Genomic DNA, 24932 nt, shown 5'->3' with positions numbered 1-24932 from the left:
TTGTAATGAGATATTTAAAATTATCATATAGTGTCTTTACATTATTACTATCTTGTATCACATCTAATACCAACTAATTAAATCTACATTATTCCAACAACGTGGTAATAGAAATCTACTCACTTGCACATCATAATCATAAGATGTTTCTTTAATAAAATATTTTACATCAGTTGTTTTGTACAAGTTTTAAAAGCACCTCTTAGGGGAGTAATTTATCATTTTATCAACTTCATATAATTTTACAACAAGGAACTTTAATAAACTTGTGAATAATGCAACTGTTGTGACATTTCATGGAAATTATATAAATTTATTGACAACAAAAGTTTCTTTCACACCTTAACAAAGTCCTATATTAGTTAACGTGAAAAACACCCAAAATACTTTCCATCTGTTCACCATCAAAAAATATAGTCTAGATTTATATAGTTTGAAAATTAAAACACTGTCACATAGAAACTAGAGATGCAACACTAATAAAAATAATAATAAAATCCTGGGATTTTTTTTTTAGATTTACACTGACAAATGTAACTATTATTATGAAAGTTCTTTTATCACTTTTAACTTACTGACATATTAGGAACACAATTCAAGTGTTGGTATTAAAAATTAAATCAGGTTGGTAATAAACATGAAAAATATCAAATTTTCTTAAAAGTTTTTTTTCTTAAGTCAATATGAAAATACCGATTTCAATACTTCTTTGAAATCGTTCTGGATAGGACTAAATTCACTAAAGATTTTTAAAAATTTAATAGAAATACTGATTTTGTGTCTTTCAAATAATTATGGACTAACCTTACATTTACATTGTTTGTTTTTTGAATTTTGCACATCCCTAATTTAGCAGCACAAGACTATAGGAGAGGCAGTTTGTCAACTCCATCAGCTGCCAACTCCTAGGCTACTCTTTTACCAATAAATAGTGAGATTGACTATCACATTATAATGCCCCAAAGCTGAAAGGGTGAGTATGTTTGGTGTGATGGGAATTCAAATCTGTGACCCTCATATTATGAGTAGTTGAGCACCCTAACCACCTGGCCATACTCAGCCTCACATCTCACATTTACCTATCAGATAAACATAGCAAATCATGTTTATTTTTGGTGTACACAAAGCAACAAAACATAAATAATCTTAATAAAATTGTTCTTTTATACTATGATTTTTGTTAATGTACACATATTTATAAAATTTTGAAGGTAAACATTACAAGACTTTCATCCACAAAATATCAGGTTTTTGAATTAAGCATTTTCTAATAATTTTTTTTCTTTCAAAATGTTGACTATCCAACAAGCAGAGTAATTTGAATTTTATGATTAAAACTATTTTTATGCATCAGAAAAGTTTTCAAATTTCACATGTGAAATCTTTATAACCTCCAGATAATTATTACTTTTTTTAAAGAAAAAAATTTATATTTTATCTGTTCTTTAATTATCAATTAAGAATCTCTATGTTTCATAGATTTGACCAATCTCATAACCACCATAAAACATTAGGAAATAAATATAAATCATGTTTTCTCTTTCTACAATAACCACAAATTATAACTAGAAAACACATAGGTTTAATATAAATAACTAAAATATCACAACATTATACATATTTATCATTTTGACCTTTCAGCCATTGCTGGCTACCTTCATAGAAGTTACAGTAATGCAGCACACGTGCACTCAATGTTACCATATCCAAGAATATAAAATTGACCTGTTTTGGTTGTGTTTTAGTGAACTAGTATTAAATACTACTAGATTTGTATTAAAATGTATTTTGTTAAACACAGAACACTAAATAAAGAAGTAATGCAAACAATTATCTCTTCCAGTTATAACCTTTTTACTTTGTTGCTGCTTGTCATAGGTTGTTGAGCCTTAAATTTTGCATATGGAGGATGTGAAATGATGTTTTAAGGCTTTATATATGTGTTACATGTGTATGTATATATACACATACACATATTTGAATAACTAAACAAATAATAATAAATTACTGTACCAATACTATAGTAATCCATTATAATTTATGAAGTTTAGTAACCGTGACTGTAGTTGTGTTTAAATGAAATATGTAATTTTGAACAGGCTAAAGAATAAACTTACCAGGACGAAGGTTTGTCTCAAAACCAAGAGATGACACTGTTCTATTTGAATATGGCTGAGAAAACTACTCAGCAAAAAGAAAAGATAGATGGTTTTCACTTTATATTCTAGCTTTTAAATATCAGTAACTTGAGTTTCTAATTCATTCAAAATTATAGACTTCACATTTTGATATCACAAACATCTAATTTGAACCACTGCTGCATTCAACATACCACATTACACACAAAATTAATGTTTAGGTGTTTTTTAAATATTTAATTTTAAATTAAGAAATTAAATAATGAAAGATGAAAATTTTGAACTTACTACAGTTTGGTACCAACCTTAACAACAAAAATTCATAAAATAGCAGTTTAATAAAATTCTGACCCATCATTCATCATGATAAAGTTAATATACCTATATTAATTCACATTTAACCCTTATACATACTATAACAATGATATATCATAATCAAAAATATTCACTAAATAAATAATTTTGATTATTTAACACTCCTACACAAATTCACATTCAATGCTCATATGTATAATAATAATAATAATAACCTATATTAACTCATGTGACAAAAATATACTGTTACATACATATGGGATCATTTCAAAATTTGTGTGTTGAAACTTGCATACACACACACATTTCAACAAACTCACCTACCCACAACTATTCCAAAATTTGTTTTAGAAGCTATAATATTCAATTAAAAAAAAAAAGTGTGAAAAAATATTCACATGTAAAAACATTTAGTCCAGAACAATTTTTGGGAGATGCTTGTCACAAGGATTTAAAATATTGATGCTTCAATAAGCCTTAAAAATAATTATTAACCAAAAATTAAGTTCCATTAGCAGTTTTGTGTTTTATACTTTGATTTTTCTAAACTTCCAAAACTGCTGAATTTTTGTTTATAAGCACTACAGTAGCAAAAAGTTGATCCAGGGGCAGATTAAATTCACATTATACAGGGTGGCCAAAAAATCTGGGCACCCCTTATTTAAAGCTCTTGTTCACAATTTAGCTTTTCATATCTTAGTAATAACTGTGACAAAGGAAATATATGAAATAAATGATGTTTTGAAACAAAAAATGTTGCATTTTGCTAAGGTTATCTCTAACATGCTAAGGAGAATGCCACATTGTACAGGGGGATTTATCATCCCATGTCATGAAAATGAAGGCAGACATTTTCGACTAGTAATCAAACCCCTTGTGAATTTCTGTCAAAATGAGATACATAAATGTCAATATGCAATAAATTCCTTCATGTGCACTATTTTTATCTGAAGAGTGATGGGGATGCCCAGACTTTTTGCTCACCCTGCAGTGTAAAACATGTTGAAAATTACATTTCATAGCCATCCATAAAATTTTCTGTTAAACCTTTATAGTGGGAGAAATGTCCAATGGTACATAAAAAAATGCTTCTTTGTGCACAGTACTGTGTATATAATTTCACAATTTCATACTTTAACCCTAATGTTTTTCACATTTCTTCATCAACTTTTCGGTATCTTTTTGTTTAGTTACGTCACTCAACTGCAATTTTTCTGACAATCCCATTTTCAGTTTTGCAGTTATTTTGGTTAAAGTGTGCTGATGAGTAGAGTAGTGTGATGTGCCATCAGAACAGGATTAACTTGTTAGTTACAAAAATGTTCCAGAAATGAAGTTTTTCTTACTTACATTACAAAAGGAAAACCTAGTAATAGTTAAACCATTTTAAAGTTATCATAATTTTGAGAAAGATAATTACTGATACAATCAGTTTTGTTTAGGATTAAACTTAGAAAGGATTGTGTTAACTTGAGTATCATCCACTGTTTTAATTTACTTGGTGAAAAAAGACTGACCATTATCTCACCAAACTTCTGGAACTGGGTATATCCTATTCATCATCGTACAAGAAAATATTTTCTACATGGAAACAATGGATGTCTACGTTATGCAAAGATCAGGTCCAGTTTGTGTACAATGTAACTACAAACAGCCAAGTCTGAATCCTTCTACAAGTCTCTAAACAATTTTAATTACAATGACTGTTCTTTCCAACATATTAACTATAAATATACATATTACAGAAACAGTTATCAGTATGATTTATATATGGAATTCATCGAGTTCAGTAAGTTATAAATGCTTTAAAGTTCTACTTTAAAAAATGACTTTGTCAAGCACCTATCAACACATTCACATCTGTGTTTATGGTGGTTATAAAGAAGTCCAAGTCTATAGCACTCTAACATAGTGTAAACTCTACTATAACACTATAGTTAAAAGAGTTACTAATGGCCATTGCCACAGCAACATGGTTTGACCTTAAGTTACTCTCCCTAACTATAAAGACTAAAAGCTTGCCTGTACTTTCCCATTGCATTTTACATTATATCTAATGTTTACGGAAAATACTCACTGAAGAATTTTAAGATCTACTTGATAGTACTTAGATATGTAAACTTTTTGAGATCAACACAATAAAATCTAATTCAAACTGTTTTCAAAATGAAAAAAAAAGGTATATTAGTAATTTACTTTCATTTATTACTTCTAACATAATATTAAATTTTGAAAAAACAAAAACTCCTAATCACGTTTTAGTGGCTTAACTATCCAAGCCTAAGTAGCTTCAATATATGAAACTAGCATTTATCTCTTTTGAGAATTACACTCTTTAAGTAGTATTATGAAGTGCTTTAGATCTGAAAGTTTGGTATTTCCAAGTTATTCAGCTGAGCCTTGAATTAACAAATTGAATCATTACTAGTATCACCATATAAATAACACTGCACAACAATTTTTTTGAAAAGTTTTGCTTCCTGAAAAGTTTTTGCTGATTGTGACAAATACCTGGTGGGTATGCACAAATATAGTTTTGGTTTTGCTTCATCACGTAGGAACTGAGAAATAGACAGTTAACTGTTTACCAGCAATAAAGTATTCAATTGCATTTATGTTTCTAATATGCTATTAAGTTCAACATAATTAAAAGTGTTTTGCTCCTGATTTTTGTTTGTATTCAATGTCTGGTGCATCACATTGCAGTGTCCAACAGTAGTCTGCAAGCATTGACGGATTCCAGTTACCCTGACATCGATTTTCCATTGTAGCAATGTCCTGGTGAATTTGGCAGATTAAATTCACATTATACAGGGTGGCCAAAAAACCTTGGCAAATGTGGATGTGATTTTTGTGATCAGCAGCCAAACATCTATAAGGAATATCCAACAGTGTTCAAGAAGCAAAAACTTTGTTGTGCAGTGTAATTTTACTTTGGTATCGTACTTCATGCTGTCATATTGATTACTGAATATAGTGAAGTTAGCTGCCCTTTTTACAATGGAAATAGTTAACACCTTTAGGGAAAAAATATTTAAAATGAGAGATATGACATGCTAGTTTTATTTCATATACCTACCCATAGTAAAAACATAAAACAATATGCAATTAATGTACAACAGATCAGAACATTTTCCATATTATTTATAACTAATTTTGGAAAATAAAGTCCAATTAGTACATAAATTTTAGCATCAGCATTAAAAAATTTGTAGTAAATTTATATTTTTGGTGAGTCTACAATTTTATTAACATTTTCAAGTTAAGAGAGTAACAACATTTTAAAAATTCATAGTTTATCCACTGTACTGATAAATTTCAAATTTTAGTCACATTACCAAGTTCATAAAGTAAGTTGAATTGAATTTTTTTTATTCTTTATAAATGACTAAAATTATACAGTGATATAACAAGCTTACATTTACATGTTCCAAACACTGCACGTAATAAGAAAAATCTAAAAATAAATTTGAAAAGATGATAAAATAAACTAATTTAAATTGTGGGTAACAAATGCATGACATAAATAAACATGTTAACAATGCCGTTAACCTAGTTATGAAGTGTCTTATGGTATCATTAGCATATGGTATCACTGGCCACAAATAACTTGCCTTTAACAAAGTGAACCAGTTAGCAAACTTACCAGTATCATTTTCATTTAAAATTGGTCTCTCTCCTGATCCATTTTGTGAATGCATTTCTTGATAATTCTGTAACAAAACAAAAAAAAAAAAAAAGAGGTAAAAAGAGAAGGTTAATAAATTACTAACATTCTATCCGCTAGGAAAAATATTCAAACAACTGTAACTTCTATAACCATTATAATTTTGAATAAACACAAGCATTTATCAGAAAGAAAATACTAAGCAATAATTAAACATTGTTCCATTATATACCACATTAGAATGTTGATTAACCTAAGTAAAATAGCATGTTGTACTTTTTGGAGCCTTTAACACCATGCTTTATCTGTTTATTTCTTACAATTTTATTTTTCATTTAGTTTTAGTGTGGGTGCTAGAATTTGATTATGGGGAAAATTTAAAAAAACTCTCTCCTTATGCCTTCTCCTAATTGAATAATTTTAAATATCTTACTATTAATAACATCTATTAGGCCCGGCATGGCCAAGCTCATTAAGGCGTGTGACTCGAGGGTCGCAGGTTCGCGCCTACCAAACATGCTCGCCCTCCCAGCCGTGTGGGCATTATAATGTGATGGTCAATCCCACTATTCATTGGTAAAAGAGTAGCCCAAGAGTTGGCAGTTGGTGGTGATGACTAGCTGCCTTCCCTCTAGTCTTAACACTGCAAAATTAGGGACAGCTCGGTGCAGTGGGCTAACAACCTACTCACTTAAAAAACCTGTTGGAGAATCCACAAGTGATTGTGGCCCTATGTTCCTTGATGGAATCGAGTGGTGAATGAATGAATGAATAACATCTATTACATATGTTTTGGTACTGATAATTAAGGATATTGTTTTTAACTTGCTAATCAAAGTTTGTTCTTTAATCCTTCAATTATGTTTAGGATGCATTAAATCCAACATTGGTTTGCATAATATTTTCATCCAATTAAGATAATAAGTTATGCAACAAAAAACTGTCAATATCATGAGAATATGATCAGAACATAGCAAATACACTTATATTCAGGGATTATCTGCTATTTATTATAAATCAGATTTTGTAAATCCCATTCTCATACTGAGGAAATTAAAAATTACTCATACTTAAAATCCAACTGTGTTAACAGTTATGTATGTAAAAGCTGAATAAAGATTGCTATTCGAGTGAGTAGAAGGACTGGTCATTGTATATGTAAGGCATTTATGAACTTGGGTCATTAACTTGTAAACTTACTACATGTTGAGCTTCAAAAGCAGGTCAAGTGTGACACTTTCTGAAAGAATTACATTTTTTGTCCATTGATACCTATGTAGATATAAACAAACCTGTATCTGATTATACCCATTTGTTCCTAGTTGTTGCAAAATCCATCTTTTCACACAATATTTTCAACTAACTGTAAAAAAATCAGTTTATTGAAGTATCAACAAAGAGTTTATATGATCTGGTTATAGTATAACAACTGATTGTAACTGAAGATTGGTATGAGTTTCTCATTAATGAAGTAAAAGCGTGGCATTTTTTATACTAATTACATTTTATGCACTAAAGTAACTAAATTTCTCTTTGATGATATGATGCTGGAAAAATGGTAAAGTTCATGTTTCTGAAAACTCCTGTTATGAACAAACATATCTCAAGAGAGAAATCAAGGCTTTTTCCTTAAACCTGAAACAAAAATCAAGTAAGCAGATTTCAAAAAACTTTATCATATCTATTGTCACCCAATCTATCAACAATTTAAGATAAGACTACTGAATGGTTTCAAAGTATGTTTTGGAACTTGTGATGAAAAGTAAACATAAGGGTTTTAATTGAGCTACAAAAAAATGTAAATAAATGGATGTATATATATATGTAATCCTACATTATCATCTGTTAAACTTCTGTACATACAGACTGTGTTGATGTCTTTATTAAAGTAGTTGCTAGTGAAAATTTGCAGGGATTACTATCTGGCTTTGTAACAGTGTCTTTTGAGAAGTAATGAAGACTGAAAAATATATATTCAGTTTAAACATTAGATGAATTTGTATTTATTATTTCTCACTGAAAGAACAGAAAAACCCTGTTTCTTATGATATTGTAACAAACTATACTAAGTGATAAAATTTGTAGACTTACCTAAACTAAAAGTGTGCCATCCTGTGCACTTCCAAAAAAAGTTTAACATCAAAATCAATAAATTGTAACGACTTGTATCTTTTTTGTGTCTGTAAATCTGAAGATAAATAATTTTACTAAAATGGATGCAAAGAGCATGAACTCTCTTACTCTTTAAATATATGCAAAGTACAGCTGTTCATCTGTCTGGTGCCTTGACATCACAACAATGTTGTGAGAAGCTAGGTGAACCAATTTCAATGATATTATGTAAAGGAAATCAGGTAGATCTGACACCAAATGAGTGACATTTGATGAAGTACACAACACTGACATCTTTAGTGATCACTCAGGATGTAACAATGTATAATAATATTTCATAAAACATGATACAATAAAAGGTTTAATTCTGGTTTCATACTTACGTGGTTATAAATTGCACATGATGTGTTCCAGTATACAATATGCATGTGTAATATGCATTGGCCAATAGCAAATGACAGTTAAGTCAAGGTGAAAATTTAGAACCTGGAACTTCAGAGCCCTTTAACACATTACAGATCAGATGTACAAAAATATTTTGAGTTTCCTGTAACTACAGGAAATGGTTCTACAACACTAACAAAAATAAAATGACAAATACCAAATACATAAGAAGGAATACAACAAGCTGGTTGATGCACCTACTCCAGTATCACACCGATGATGATTTGTGGGAATTGTAAAGTAAACTGGTAAAGCCATACTTTGCATTTATTGAGGTAAAATTAACCATTGTTATGATCTGTTTTTCTGGAGGAATAGTTTTAAATGCAAGTAACATATATTTTATTTGTAAATAAATATGCTTTTACTGAAATCGCTACTTGTGTTGATCTAAAACATAATTACTTGTAAGTTATTTAAACAGAGATGTAGGAAAGCTTTCATGTTTCACAACAAATACTGTATCATGTCATGAGTATTACAATACACATAATATCTTGAGCCTTGTGTACTGTCTCACCCATACCAAACACCCATATTTGGTAGACCTGCATTACATGTGGTACACATGCATGCTGTCCTGCCATCCTTATGAAACAAATGCCACGCAAGATGTAGGTATATTTTCTGGTGTATTTATATACACATAAGTGGCATAGCTCTCCATATGTCTGTCTGTATCGTGCCTTTACATCCAAAGTTGTTATGAAGATTTGACTGAATTGATTTCAATGGAATTTGGTAAAGAAACTCAGTTAGACTTTACCAAGTGTCATCTTTAAAAGGATAAGCAATCTGACACATGGTTTGAGCATGCCAGAAAGATCAATTTGTACTACATGATGGTAAGTGATAAGTATTGTCTTATCTCCAAGCCACTGAAATAAATACTGCAGGATGCATGAACATGTTTGCTAGCATATATCTTACGCAAAGCTACATGAGGACTATAAGCACTAGCCATTTTTAATTTATTGGTGTAAGACTACAGGGAAAGCAGCTGGTCATCATCACCCACCACCAACTCTTGGACTACTCTTTTACCAATGAATAGTGGGATTGACAGTTACATTATAATGTCCCCACAGCTGAAAGGACAAGCATATTCAGTGTGATGTAGATTTACACAGCTAGAGCCACATTTACAAACCTGTCTTGTTAAGTATCAACCACATCATTGCAAACTTGAAAGTAAAAAAAAATCAGTTATGCCATCTCATCTAAAAAGATAATTTTTCTCAATATATAAATAATAAATACTTTTATACAGTTTAAAATCATCAGAGGAAGGGCATCTTAGCCTGAAACATAATGAGTATTAAACATTTATTTTAAATTAGCCATTTTTCATTGTACAAGTTTCTTCCATTCTTCCTTTCCAATAACACAACAAATTTATTAACACAACAAATCATCATCCAATTAACATTAACAACTTTAAAATATTGTGCAATGAAAACAAAATTAATAGAAGGAAAATCAAGGAAGTATAATTACTCATGAACTAAAATATAATTTAAATCAAAATGAAGGTGTCACCCAATGCATTTTCTATATTGGAGCGAAATGGTCACTCAGTATTTCATGTAATAGATGACAGTTACCTGATGATGGCCAAGTGAGTGGTGAAAAGTTGTAATAAAGTCAAATAAAAAATAAACAATCCACTCAAAAGCTATATCTCTGGACTTTTATTTAAAATGCATTGCAGATATCCTCTTCTAACACCAAATTAAAGTTTTATTTTGTCTTGGAAAAAGTTTTGCTTCTGTATTTATCATCCATAAATAAACTTTAATAATGATACATGCTCACCTCTTGTTTTTTCAGAAATTCAGGGTCAAACTTTTCCAACAACTCTTTGGCAACTTTGTACGTTTCATTATTCATCACTTCATCTAGAACTGATTTCTTTTTTTTCTTTAGTCCAGTCAGCTGTTCTTCATTTCTCTTAATGGCTCGAGTGAAGTACCAATGTAGTAGTTTCTTCAGAATAAAAATTCTAGAAAAGTAACCAAAGGTAACTAACTCTACCTCATTATAACTGCTGGTTAAAGCTAGATAAAGTTGGTTGCAAAAGAATTTGCTAACTATATGCAACAACATTCATTTTTCAGCCATATGATGTAACACATTGAAAAGTTATTTTCTGAAGTTTACAGTGGAACGTTAAAATGAATAAATGTTGATATCAGTTGGTTCAGTTTGTAGTCTTCAACACATGGAAATAAGAACATATAAATTATTATTCTTGATAGGACAGTATTCAGAAGTTCTAAAATATATACTTGTTGTATCTGTTCTTTGATAAATATGAGATTCCCCTGAACAATCATTTAATAAGTACCTGTAGTTATCCATAAAAAAAAAAACTGGGACAGGAAAAACATTAATGATTATTTTCTTCATTAACATTTTCTCTTACAGATTTACATGTTAGGAAAATAACATACATTATTTGCTACCTTTAGAATAATAAGTAAACCAAACAGAACATTTTTATAAAATAGTTAATGAAACTATTATATAGATTTGTATATGATCACATTATTCTTCAGATTTTCTTTTTAAATCCATAAAATTCTATTGCTAGGTCCCTAAAAATACATTAGCCCCTAGGCTGTCAGGTAGGTTAATCCATCTGAATACATAGATATGAAATAAAATGCATATATATTTTCTATGTCCTGCTGCATCTAAAAAATTACACAAGTTGTATGTAACTTCAGAAACCAGATCATTTCATGTTGCTTTTTCCCCCCATGATAATTTATAATCTTTTAATCCTTTTATTTTAATTCCTGATTGGTCATCTAGTCATAATCCATTGTGACTATAGATAAGCAACCATGAAATGATGTACATAACTTTCCTTATATGATCTAGAACTTAGCAAACCTTAATATACTTAAGCAAAGGCTATGGCATGTGTTCTTTTTAACTCTCAATGAATCATAAAATGCTGTGAAAGTACCTCTAAATTAAACCTTTCATTACAAAACATACACTAATATTAACTGCCTTTAATTATGTTCTTTACATATCCTAAAGAGCATAAAAGTCTAAACATAACTAAATTCACTCTATAGACTTATATATATATATATATATACAGTTTTAACAAAATAAGTTAGAAAACTTACAAAACTGGAAATATTATTAAAGGCAATGAATGTAACACCCCATCACTGAAGGTACTAGGAAAGAACCAAATATAGAAGACTATAGCAGCCAAAACATACAACAGAACAGAATAAAGAATCAGAGAGCCCACTAGATGTTTATGAGCCTTCTCTGTGCTTTGTTTGTATTCAGAGGTGGCCTGGATTTCCTGGAAAAATCCACAAGACAAATGTTAGCTGAATATTGCTCAATTAACATGTAATTCCAAATTACAAAAGCTACCTTATAAATTTAAAATTTATTTTGAGATTATAAGAATTATAGTAAGATAAGTACTTTTTAAATAAATTTACTAGGACAAATTAGTGAAACCGGTTTAAAAACATGGTAAAGCACAGAAAATAGGTTATAATACAGGGTGTTTGGAAAGTCACTGTGCAGTTTTGTAATCATATTTTATTCAGTCTATTTCAAGCCAGCAACTGATAGTGGTGTTTGGAAACAAAATAAGAATCCAAACCTGTATTGACACCAACGGGGGTCATTTTCAACATTGTTTATAACTGTCATTCATATTTACCTCCTGTATTCTATATTGAAACATGTCTGTTAATAAATATACAAGTGTACAGTGACTTTCCGAACACCCTGTAATATTCAATATTTGCACAAAAAATCAAATTTCTGACAAAAAAAATTGTTATAAAGTTTTAGAGTACTCTGTAATAAATGTATTACTACATGACACATAAAATTACCCTTTCAATGAAAATTATTATGTCAAAATTCCTTTTGAAGTTTAACAGCTGCCATTGGGCAAAAATGGCAATGGTAATGTACAAGTGTGTGATTTAATTTTTGCACACCATACAATCAATTATACCTGAAATTATTTCAATTGGTAGAGGTACATGAACAGGGGCGTAGCTTTTTGGGGGGGATAATTTTTGCAACCATTTATATGGACTGTTCAATTTTCAAATTGGTAATCTCTGATTACGTGAACCTGAAAGCTGTAAACATACAGTCACAAAGTAATCTTGTTGCCACGATACTTGCATGTATACTTAGGCCTACTGACTGATACTTACGAACTATCGCTTAGATCGAAAAGCTTAGAAGCACGCCTATATTAAAGATGTACATTTCGGCTACTAAAAAAGCCTACATCTAGGCCTAATTATGTAATTCGATTGATAAGAACACGAGAATCGCAAGAACAAACACACAATTTGTAGGCCCGTGATGCAATAAAATAATTCAACAGACCAAACTGTAAGGGGAGATGATTGTATGCACCATACCCCCCACCTAAAATGAAGGGGGGATGTATATCCCAATCCCCCCAGGTTCTACTCCCCTGTGTAACATGAACCACGCTTACAATATTTAATATCCTCTGAAATAAATATTATTATGACTTTTGACCTGTATTGACTTCACATAGTAGTTTTTAAAGTTTTTCCTTAACCTTTCTAATATGGGTGGGAGGATTCCACCTAGCTCATATTTCCAAAAGTAACCATAAAACAGTTGTACTGTAACTTTTTAAGATATATACATATCTTCATAAAATTTTGCATATTATCAGTATACCTTACAAAGTATCAGGTTTTTAAGTTAAGTTTTAAACTTTGTAATTAATTATTTGCAAGAATATTATTTTATTTTTGAATACTGACTATCCAACATGCAAAGTAATTTTGATTTTAAAATTAAAAATACTTTCATACATTATCACATTTCACATGCAAAATCACCATAACCTCCTAATACAGTGTATATTCCAGATGGTTATTAAACCTTTTTGAATGGATTTGGTCGATTCTACTGACCTTGTAACTGCCATAAAGGAAATAAACATAAGTTATATAGTTTTTCATTTTTGAATTACTACAAATTATAACCCATATGGTTAGTTTAAATAATGTAAACCTTACATTTTACATATGTAAAAATTTATTATTTTCATGTTATTGAACTTTCAGTGCCATCGGACTAATGTTATAGAAGTTGAACGACACAGTACAAATGTTTAATATAAATAATTTAAATGTCATAACATTAAACATTTATTTATATTTATTACATTGACCTTTCAGCCATTAATGGCTACCTTGAGAGAAGTTACAATGATTGAATGCATGTGCCCTCATATTACTGTATCCAATAATATAAAACTGGCCTTTACAAAGTAACCTGTTCTACTAGACAAGTACTGTGTAAAATAGTCACATTTCAGTTATAACAAATTATATATACATATACATTATTACTATTTACAACTGCATTCTTAAATTATAAAGAACTATGGGAGGGACATTCTGAATTTTTAATTGGTTATTCAGATGTCAGAGACAGAAGTAGGTATTTGGGCTTCCAAGAATGGAAAGAGCAGGATGGGGCCACTGTGTTTGCTTCACTAAATGAGGCAATATTTTACAAAAAAGAGGGACATTCTTATTTTATATTCTAGCTTGTCAATATTAGTAATTTGAGCTCTTAATTTGTAACATACTATATACTAATACAAACCAGTGCTGCATTCAACATACCACGCAACACACAAAAATAAATGTTTAGTTTTTTTTTCAATATTTACTTTTAAATTAACTGATGTATAACATTACAATTTGAATTACAATGTACAACTTGATGTCAAACTAACCAATATACACTCAAAAATTGTTTGAATTTAAGTCTACAAACATGATGACGCGACCTTTGATCTGTGACCACAGGAAGGCCTATTAGACTCACCTCAGTAAGATTAATTGCAATCTTACATTGTTTAGATTCTATGTTGAATGTTTTTTACTCAGATGACAGGTACACAACTTTAAAATGTTTCATGCAAACTATACTAGTTCTTACCTTTTCTAATGTTTCCAAAATTTCTCTAGTTAAAGGTTTTTTCTGAAAGTGAAAAATTGATTTAAATAGAGTTAACAATAAATTTATTACAATACACATTTTAATGAAATGCAAAACTCCCTTTTATTAAATTCATTAGAAAAAACCTTTAAAGTTTCACTTAATTAATACAAATCATTTGCATACTTGTATAACATAATAAATAGTATGTCACCAAGAAGACAAAGCTCATTTAATTGGTAAAAAACATCCAGACAATTACAATTTAATGTGTTTTCCTCATTATATTATATTGGTAACAATATTATAGTATGCTATTGCTAACGAGCTAATTAAACATTTACCTTGTAACAACCAAGGTACAAAGAAAGAACCAAAAATAAAAACCAAAGCAGCCAAAACATACAACATAACAGAATAAAACCTGTATTATCACAATATTATTGCTATGATTTTTTAATTATTAACATAAGGATATCACTTTTTGTATTAACTTCATATAATAGTTTGTATGGTCGATTTACTTATATTTATTACTTTTATTGTATTGACCTTTCAGCCATTGTTAGCTAAAATGAGTAACATCACACCATTGAAAAATTTAAATAAAGTTATAACAAGTTTTTAAGATGATTAACATTATATTGAACCGATTTTGAACATGCAAATAAGCAAGTCACATGACAACCACAGCCAACAAAAAGTCAAGTATTCATCAGAACAACATTCTGCCTTTTTTTTTTTTCTACATTTCTTAGGCAGTGTGATACCTCTGAAAATTGTTCACTTGTTGGCAAGGGCATGTAAAAATCTTTTACAGTGCAAATTACTGATACATTCAGACCATTAAAATGTATTCTGACTTTTCAAAATGTACTTAATGATATTAGTAAACAAAAGACAATGGATCAACTTGGAGCTCCAGGACAATCAAGAAAAAGACCAGCAATATATCAAGACATGTAGTTGTGTGTCGTGAGGCCAAAACAACCTGCTTCAGGACACTTCCCATGTTATAACAGCTATGACAGATTAACAATTTTCCATCTTCTAGATCTCGGACTGTAGTGATCCAAACTATCATATTTTCAGTGGATGCACTCTTCTGGGCTAACGAATTCTTACTTCACCTACCAAATTTTAAGGGCAATCCATTATAGCATAATCAAGACATAACATCTCCAATTCTGAAAGAATTTCTTCTATTTCTTTTTTTTTTTTTTTTTATTCACAACAAAGTATGGAAATTCTACTTGATAGACAAATATACTTAATGTTTATGGATTTTTTTTTCAAATTTAGTTCACTGAGATCTTTACAACAATAAGGGGTCTCATTTGGTGTAAGTATGAGCCACATATGCAAAATTATTCAAGAAAAACTTATCGAATTTGATGAAAATGTTTGCATACGTCTACTAAAAGTCATGGAAGTTGGTGGTCTAACATTTTTACTAAAGCTTCTACTACACGTAAAAATGGACCACTTTTAGTTTTTTATTATTCAGATTAAAGATGGCTTATTTACAGCAAAACTACAAGGTGAATAGACATGCAGATAGATAAATATTTGTTAGACCAAGCAAACTAGATTAGCAGTTTCTAACTCCAGTTTTTATAACTATATAGGTTTGATGGTTATTATTGATTACCCCCTTGCTAATGTTTCAACACAAATTCCCTAAACTTTATCAAATTATCCTAACTAAAGAGCATATAGTATCACATGATATTAGCTTAAGCAATTAACATAAAAAATGATGCTTGATATGGCTGAACTGATTGCATGGGGGGGGGGGGGATAAAAACCTGTTAATCCAAATTCAATGGTGTTACTATAACGGATGTTATTAACATTGTTTTAAGGAAAAAAACTACCACCATATGTTTTACAGAATCTAGCTGCTTTTGTAAAGATCTGTTCTTAATAATAGAACTATGAACTTAAAGCTAATATAGGTTATTATCCAGTGTTGCTTTCTTATTTGGTGTGGTCTGTTGGTGTGTATTGACAAAAAGTCATGATATCTCATCAAAATCACCTTACAAGTGAAAACAAGGTGTAGCTTTAAAAGGATTTGGTGTGTGACTTAAAGAAATAAAATGAAAATCGGTAGTCAATCTGGTAGCTACTCTTATAGCATTGATGAGAATTTTACTGTAGTTTAGAGCTATCAGTGAAGCTACCAGTTTGGCCACCAGTTTTGATTTCATTCCTTTATGCCACATGCTTAATCCTCTGTTCAACCATTACTTACTTCAAATAGCTGGAAAATGAAATGGATATTCATTCTAATATATAAAAATGTATATACAGGTCAAATCACTGGTGACAACACTTATGTATTTCTTTGCTAAAAACTGCTGAAAATGATGATGCTGGGAACTGTTGTCTTTGTATACTAGATGGATTATATAAAGTTTCAGAATGGAGGAGTGTGCTTTGGACATGGCAGCATTTGTGACAAAGTTTTTTCAATGGAAACTATGTTGCAGAGCCATTTTCAAGATGCACAGTTATCAGACCGAGTATGACTAGATAAGGCAATGTGGATTGTAATGACATGATGAGACTCCATAACCATTTTAATGCAATGTGCAAAAACAGAGAACTAGGCAGATTAGACAATTATTAACCAGTAAAGCAATATTTTGTTCAAGAAAAAATAAAGGGTCTAAAGAAGGATCTGTATCAGCAAGTTGGGGAATTGAATAGCATAACCAGAGAACTTAATAAACTAACAATGATTTCCAGGTTCTGCAGGGAAGAATTGAAATTCACTAGAATATTATATCATTAACAGGAAACTAAATCCACTGGCAGAACTAATGACCTTATACTGAAATATGAGCTACCAAAAAAGTGGTACTTTTCTTCAAGGAAAACCCATATAGGAAAAGAGCATTACTTTAGTGCATGACATGATATAACAAGTATCCATACAGGTCATTATAAAATTTCCTGGCGGACTAGCTTCAAACTGCTTCTTTTCTGTTTTTATCTATGACAAAATGTAAATAAATTATTTTTAGATTATTACCTTGTTTAAAAATTTTGGTTCAATTCAAATATTACATATCATATTTTTGATAAAATGTGCTTGATTTTTTTAAAAACAAATTGTATAATTAAACAAATTTACTAAATTTATAAATTATTATACAACTACTCTGTTTACTAGTGTCTGTAATTATTTGAGTATGTGAAAAACTAATTTTATATTGAGATTTATAGTATCTGTAGGCTTGATACTATACCACATTTCTAACGTTTATGTTAAAAAACAAAAATGTGTAAACTGAAACTCACCTTAAATTTACCTAAAACAGACCCCATAGCAGCAAAAAAGTATCTGTTCAAACTCAGGGTTTTTGTTGTGGCACATACAATGAACTGAAAAAAATGGAACAGTACATTAAAACAATTATACATAGCTTGAAAACTAACTTCAGCAACAGGCATTTTTTTTTTATACTGTGTACACAGTATATCAGAGTTGACAACTCAAAAGATCTAATAAATTACATGCCAGATTATCAAATTTTTATGGTATTTACAGGAACATTAAAAATGTTTTATTCAAACGTTCAGTCATTATTATCAATTTTGTTTTTTTGATCATGCACACACATATATTACTCATATATATGGGCACATGATATCTATATATTTGCAAGCCCATAGTTTATTTTCTAGAAATATAAATTTGTAAAATGAAATGATTAATAAGTAATACAAAGTAGACTTCATTAAAGACAAAAATACTATAGAATCCAAAATTTCATCTTTGTGTAACAAAATCAAATCTACATCTATTATATCACATTCATACTTGACTTGTATATGATACAATGTTTAAAAAAAAACATTCATGCTGCTATTACCTTGCACAATTTAAACTTTTAACTTGATATACTAACAACTGCTTAACAGTAATCACTTGCTACTGCTCAATGGTAAAAATATTTGGAATTATATAAAAAATAAAATAAAAATATAATAGTAAAAAAATCTGGATAAAACATTTATTTTCTAGTATGTCAAAGCTCACTAGTTACAAATATAGACTTACAGAATATCCTGGATCATAAAAAGAATGGTATAATTTCCTAAAGGTGTAATAAAGCTTTTCCTTTAGATTTTAATTGTATGACCCTGTTAACTGCTCAGACCAGAGGCTATTAGAAACCATATGTGCTAAACTGAAAAATTAACATATTATGCTTTCATATTAGAATTGTTTTGTTTCTCATTGCTCCAGATGTCTACAGATTGCCAACCCTCAAACTTCTAAGAACTTATTAGTGAAAGCAAAGTACAATAATTCAATGGCACTACATCTGCCATAATTAGTGCCCACAAGGCATTCTGTCCAATACTAAAACTTATCAGGCCAGCTAGGATGATGGTCTTAGCACGATCATAGTCAAATAATCAAAGTTAACAAACAATTAGAATCAAATGCAGAGATAATACCCCAAACTTATAAAATCTATGCATGGTGAATATAAACACTGTTTGCTTAAAACACTCTCAAGCCATGTTTTTCTTTGAAATATATCAATCATATTAACTGACAGTTAACACAATCTCAAACCCATGTCAAATAATGAACAATATTCTAAATAAAACAGTAAAATCTTATAATGTAATTCAAAACATTAATAATGAATACAACTGCTATTACCAGTTACTAAAACAGCTTATGGAATGAGAAACTTCCATCTCAAGTACACAAGGTTGTACAAGGGACATTAGTCATGGCAACCACAAAGGCTTACAGGTCTAACAAAATGCATAACAAGGGAAGAGTGAAAATCTGATAAAAATGAGAGATATACCAAATAATTAGAATATAATAATAAATTTTTCAACTTATAAGATAATACATGTACTTATGAAAAAACAACAATCTAAATCCTGAAAAGACACTGGGATGAAGCAATTTTAACCATCACTTATTTCACTGCATTGAAATGAAAATCATGGAAAAGTTTGTCACAGACAATGAAAAAAAACATTAATCAAATTTTAGACTGTCCTGAAAAATCACAAAATAAAGTGAGAAGTCAGAAACCTAAGATTAGAATATATAATAACATGGTGCAAACAGACAACTGTGAAGGATGCAGACTGAGGGAAATTTACCAGTAACTGAAGGAAATGCAGTATAAAATCACATCTGACAAAGAAGTCTGAAAACTTCCAAAACAGTAAGTTAAACCAACTTGTAAGAGATTTTAAGAACAGAGTACTGTAGCAATTGAGGTTGAAAACATCTTTGATGAACACTATGAAATGATTCAGTTTGAACAAAATAGCACTAAATGGAACAGAAGGGTCAACAAAGTCTGTCTGTATTTAAATAAAAATAAAAGAGTGGAGAAAAAAGGAGAAGATGGAACCTTTGATAAAAATTTTACCATGTCATTTCCTTAGAGATATAAGAACAGTATATTCTCTGAAAGAAAAAGGAAAGAACACATCACATCAAACCAAAAAAGCAAGTTTTTAAGATATACCTATTAAACATAGATCTTTTCTGAACCTTCTCCAACAATTCAAAGTTATCATTTAACCAAAGGAACCTAAACTAAGCCCAATAAAGTCTGACCAGTACCTCACAGAATGAACTAATGACCTCCTTTGACTTAACACTCCATATTTCCAGGGATGCAACATAAAATCTTATTTGGTTAATTATTAATTATTTTAAAACTGTTAAAACTGTTTAAAACTGTGTGTGTGTGTATTTGTGAGAGAGATGAGTGTTCATGAAAAATACACTGAAAAATTATGGAAATGATATATCAGAGGTAACTGTGGCATGTTCATGTTAAAATGTGAAAAAGAAAACCATGTTCATTGAAATTGTTTCTAAAGACTTCCTGAAAAGATTCTTTATATGCATTGAAATCCTTTATGGCAAATTATTTCTGCCATTATTATTTATTATAATCATTATAAGTATGTAGATGAAAAAAATTAAAAACTTAAACTCACCCTTTATTCTTTAGGAAAGCACAGATTTCTCTCTTAAACTGTTGGCTTCCACTATTGCTAATAGCAACTTATTCCCTTGGTTAACCAACCTGTTATAAGAAAAATAACACTGTATTAACTTGAGCCTAGTCTTTCTTTTCCAAATCTTAAACTTGTGTCTACTCATCTTAATTTCTTCAGAATAGAGTATAACATAGTCATTGTATAAAGATAAACTGAAATATGTTACAATTTTGATAAACAGAAGAGATTTGGGTGACATGTATATATTTTTTTAAGATTGTGAGAAGTTTGGAATTTATAGATCTTGATGGGATTTTCAGAAAATATTATGCACACATTAAAAGGCAGAAATTCAAGGTGTGGAAAACTGAGACACAATTCCAGTTAAGGCAGTTTTACATTTCCAGTAGGTTTGCCAGCCTTCAGGTGTGGCAGGAATTGGAACAGAAGTTTTAGGAGGAAACTGAATGAGAATTTTAGAGATGATGAGTGGATATAAATGAAGGAAATAGTGTTTCTATATGTTCTGGATGGATGCCATTTATATTAATAATAACACCTATAAAACAAACTACTTTTGAACTCCTGGAAGTAACTTTTATTAATCATAATTTATTTTATATATAGTCTTAACAATGTATTATTAAGGTAATTTAAGTGAAATAATTACACCTTTTGTTAACTCAGTGTCATCTTACTAATAATATTAATAATATGGTGGTGTACTTCCAAAACTTTAATAAAAAGACTACACTTACAACTTAGAAGTCAGGCCAAGTATATACTAAATATAAACGTTTAACGTCATTTCCTGCTTTCGTTTTTGCAGCTGCCTGACCTCCTTTTTATGGCTTTTTTTCCCATTTTGAAATATTTTTGACCATATAAAAATGACTTCTAACTAAATAAGAAATGAACACAGATGAATAATTTTGCTTTTTCTTCTTTATCATACATTTTTTATCATTCTGATGAAAAAATGAAACAAATAAAGGGAAGAGGTACGTGAACTTGACCCTCACTAATCTATAAAACTAGATATTAGACAAGGAGAAGGGCCTCCTTTTTATTTTGGACGCAAAACATTTTTTTTTTTTTTACTTAAACACTACAATTCAAGGTAAACAAGTTGAAGTTCAAGGTTCCAGTACTATTTTACTAATATTTAGCCAGTATGAAATTTTCAATAAACAGTACATTAAAAATAAATGACATATTTTTAGAATTAAAATCGGATAAGATTGTAGTCTCAAAGTTCTTGTGGATGTATATTTCTTACCGTTGAACTTCAAATTCAAATAACATAATCAACCCCATTGCTATCTTATCTCACGTGAATCATTTCCAAATTTTAAACAAACAGGTTGTACCATAAGTACATTACAGATTTTATATAATATTGGTAATTAGTATGAAACTAAAAAATAATCTTATGAATAAAGTTATTACATTATGTTAATTTTATACTGTATCCTATACACTACTTACCTCCTTAACCAAATATATTTGGTTGTCAATGCATGTCACCAGCCTTTCACGACGACAGATTATCCCTCGTTAGTCGGCGCTAAAAACAGATACTAATCTTAAAAATAAATAAATAAGAGAAAATAAATATAAAAATAATAACCTGAAATATTTTTCATTTTAACAGTTTTTTTCCTTCAAACACCTTCTACTGAATATAATGATTCCATTTTTTTTCTCAAATATTACAGAGAATATGGTTAAAAAAGCAACAAAATCACACCAAAATGGCTACAGGACCGAAAAATACCACTTTAAACAGCAACAGACCCATCTGATCATTCTGTAGAATTTACGCATTATAACATAACACAGCACGAAGTGACCTTACTGGTCCATCAAAGCTCTCTTATCCATCAATTAATTTTTGTTACATCCCTTCAAAATTTGTTTTGAAGTTTGTAACCAAAACCTAATCTTCATGTGCAGTAAAACATTAAACATAACTGAGCAATGATCAGTTGCACACAAATATTACCCAGTCTCCAACCTCTCAATCAATTTCAGTATTAGAAGTTAAAAATAAATCTAAAATAACGTTATTTCTAGTAGGCTCCCTGGCAAGTTAACAAAAAACGAGCAACAAAATTGAATGATTTCTAAAAGTCTGTCCCCGTGTTCTCTAATATTTCGCAATCTATATTCCCGACATTAAAGTCCCCTATTTCACATAATAATCGGTTTATATTATAATTGTATTGTGCTCGTAATTCATTAAACTTTAAGCATACTATAGTATTTTGTATTTGTAGTGTCTTATATGACACTATTTAAACATGTTTCAGTTTAAAGGACATTAGCCTAATAATTATCGTAACGAGATAAGGATCAAATTTTCAGAGCTCAATCAGAGATATGTATTTACATATGTTATGTATTTCAACCGAGGACTGCGATAGCTATTCTTAATATTCAATTAACCGTAGCCATGTTGGTAACAAAAGCTTGATGTCAAACAAACAACAACAAAAACAACTGAGCCGAAGTAAACTTTCACAAACTTATTGTTCTAAATAAACTTTTGTTTCGTAATGACTAGTATATTTAAATATAATTAATTTTAAAATAACATAGTTGTATAAAAATTGGCCCGGCATAGCCAAGCGTGTTAAGGCGTGCGACTCGTAATCTGAGGGGCGCGGGTTCGTATCCCCGTCGCGCCTAACATGCTCGCTTTTTCAGCCGTGGGGGCGTTATAATGTGACGGTCAATCCCACAATTCTTTGACAAAAGAGTACCCCAAGAGTTGACGGTGAGTGGTGATGACTAGCTACCTTCCCTCTAGTCTTACACTGTTAAATTAGGGACGGCTAGCACAGATAGCCCTCGAGTAGCTTTGTGCGAAATTCAAATTCTTTTATGTATAAAAATTAATGACTTAACACTAAAATATTACAATAATAAAGGAAAGTGACTTAGTTATTATTTTGAACAACAGCGTTCTTTACTGACAAATTATTCGATTTATTTAATGATGCTGAGGAGCATTACGAAATACTATGTATGATGATAGTACTATGGATGATACGCAACAAAATATAAATGTGATATTTTAGCTAAAACTTATTTCTCAAAAGAGTAAATTGGATAATTCCGCTATATGTTTGTCTGTTTGTTAAATTTCGTACAAAGCTACTCGAGAGCTCGTGATAGTTTCCCCTAATTTAAAAGTAATAAGCTAGAAATAAGGTAACTAAATAACACCGCCAACCTTTTTGGCTAATTTTTGTGAAAGAAAACGGAATTGATTGAAACAATATAACTTCCCCGCAATAGAAAGAAAGGAAATAAATTGGTTCCATGTCTGCAACTTGCAGATTACAATTTGAGCATCCTAACCACTGAGACACGTCAAACCTGTTCGCCTACATATTGGAAGATTCGCAAAAATATATTGCAAAGTAATTCTCTGTTTCCAGTGAATTCAATTAGCTCTATGCCAGTAAATGAATAGACGTAACACAAAGCGTTATACACAATGATGTACAAGACTCAGCTTAATCTCTTGTTATTTATTTGAATCAGTAACATCAGACTTATACAAAGTGATTAACACTACTCACTTGACTGTTAATTTCTATTCAAATATAAGGGGCCCAGCATGGCCAGTTGGTTAAGGCGTTCGACTCGTAATCTGAGGGTCGCTATGACCAAAATACACTGTAATTTGTAACGTATAAGTAACTGTTATATTTTGCTTGCTTTCAGCTCAAGTCCCCTCGATAAGTAAGGCTGTGTACTTTAGTGTAACACACGACGAACATTATGCCCTCTTACAATAGATGTAAACCCACACAGGTGAAATCTTTAATAGTTTTTTGTAATAAAGAGAGTTAAAGCTGTAAAACACACTAAGTCAAGACTTTTTAAAAGTAAAATAATTTGAAAACACACAAACTTTCCTATAATAATGTGAGAATTTTAAGAGCTCTCTTTGCAGAGATATAAGAGGCGAATTAAAAGTGGGGGAGGAGCAAAATTATTTTACTGAGCGATCACAGGGACACTCATTACAGTGAGTATTACAGGCACGCTCATTACAGTGAGTGTCACAGGCACACTCATTACAGTAAGTATCACAGGCACACTCATTACAGTGAGTATCACAGGCACACTCATTACAGTGAGTATTACAGGCACACTCATTACAGTGAGTATCACAGACACTCATTACAGTGAGTATCACAGGCACACTCATTACAGTGAGTATCACAGACACACTCATT

The 24932-nt window shown here is 30.3% G+C and overlaps 1 protein-coding gene across 3 annotated transcripts in view; it reads right to left on the bottom strand.

The window, feature by feature from the left end:
* The window catches only part of LOC143225060 (endoplasmic reticulum junction formation protein lunapark-like), a 41038-nt gene extending 18792 nt beyond the window's left edge, over nucleotides 1-22246 (bottom strand). For 2 of the 3 annotated variants that reach the window (XM_076453757.1, XM_076453759.1), the window contains exons 1-7: nucleotides 22168-22246; nucleotides 20677-20765; nucleotides 17983-18066; nucleotides 14674-14715; nucleotides 11820-12007; nucleotides 10492-10678; nucleotides 6100-6166 (exon numbers count right to left, since the gene is read on the bottom strand). In XM_076453757.1, coding sequence (XP_076309872.1) covers nucleotides 6100-6166; nucleotides 10492-10678; nucleotides 11820-12007; nucleotides 14674-14715; nucleotides 17983-18009 — 511 coding nt within the window. In that variant the 5' untranslated portion in view covers nucleotides 18010-18066; nucleotides 20677-20765; nucleotides 22168-22246. Of the gene's footprint in view, nucleotides 1-6099; nucleotides 6167-10491; nucleotides 10679-11819; nucleotides 12008-14673; nucleotides 14716-17982; nucleotides 18067-19360; nucleotides 19493-20676; nucleotides 20766-22167 lie in introns of all 3 variants that reach the window. The other variant, XM_076453758.1, reaches the window with a different exon arrangement.
* Nucleotides 22247-24932: the final 2686 nt, after the last annotated feature.

This window comes from Tachypleus tridentatus, chromosome 9 (assembly GCF_004210375.1).
Source record: "Tachypleus tridentatus isolate NWPU-2018 chromosome 9, ASM421037v1, whole genome shotgun sequence".
Lineage (NCBI taxonomy): Eukaryota > Metazoa > Arthropoda > Merostomata > Xiphosura > Limulidae > Tachypleus > Tachypleus tridentatus.
This window is presented reverse-complemented; position numbering and strand designations above follow the sequence as displayed.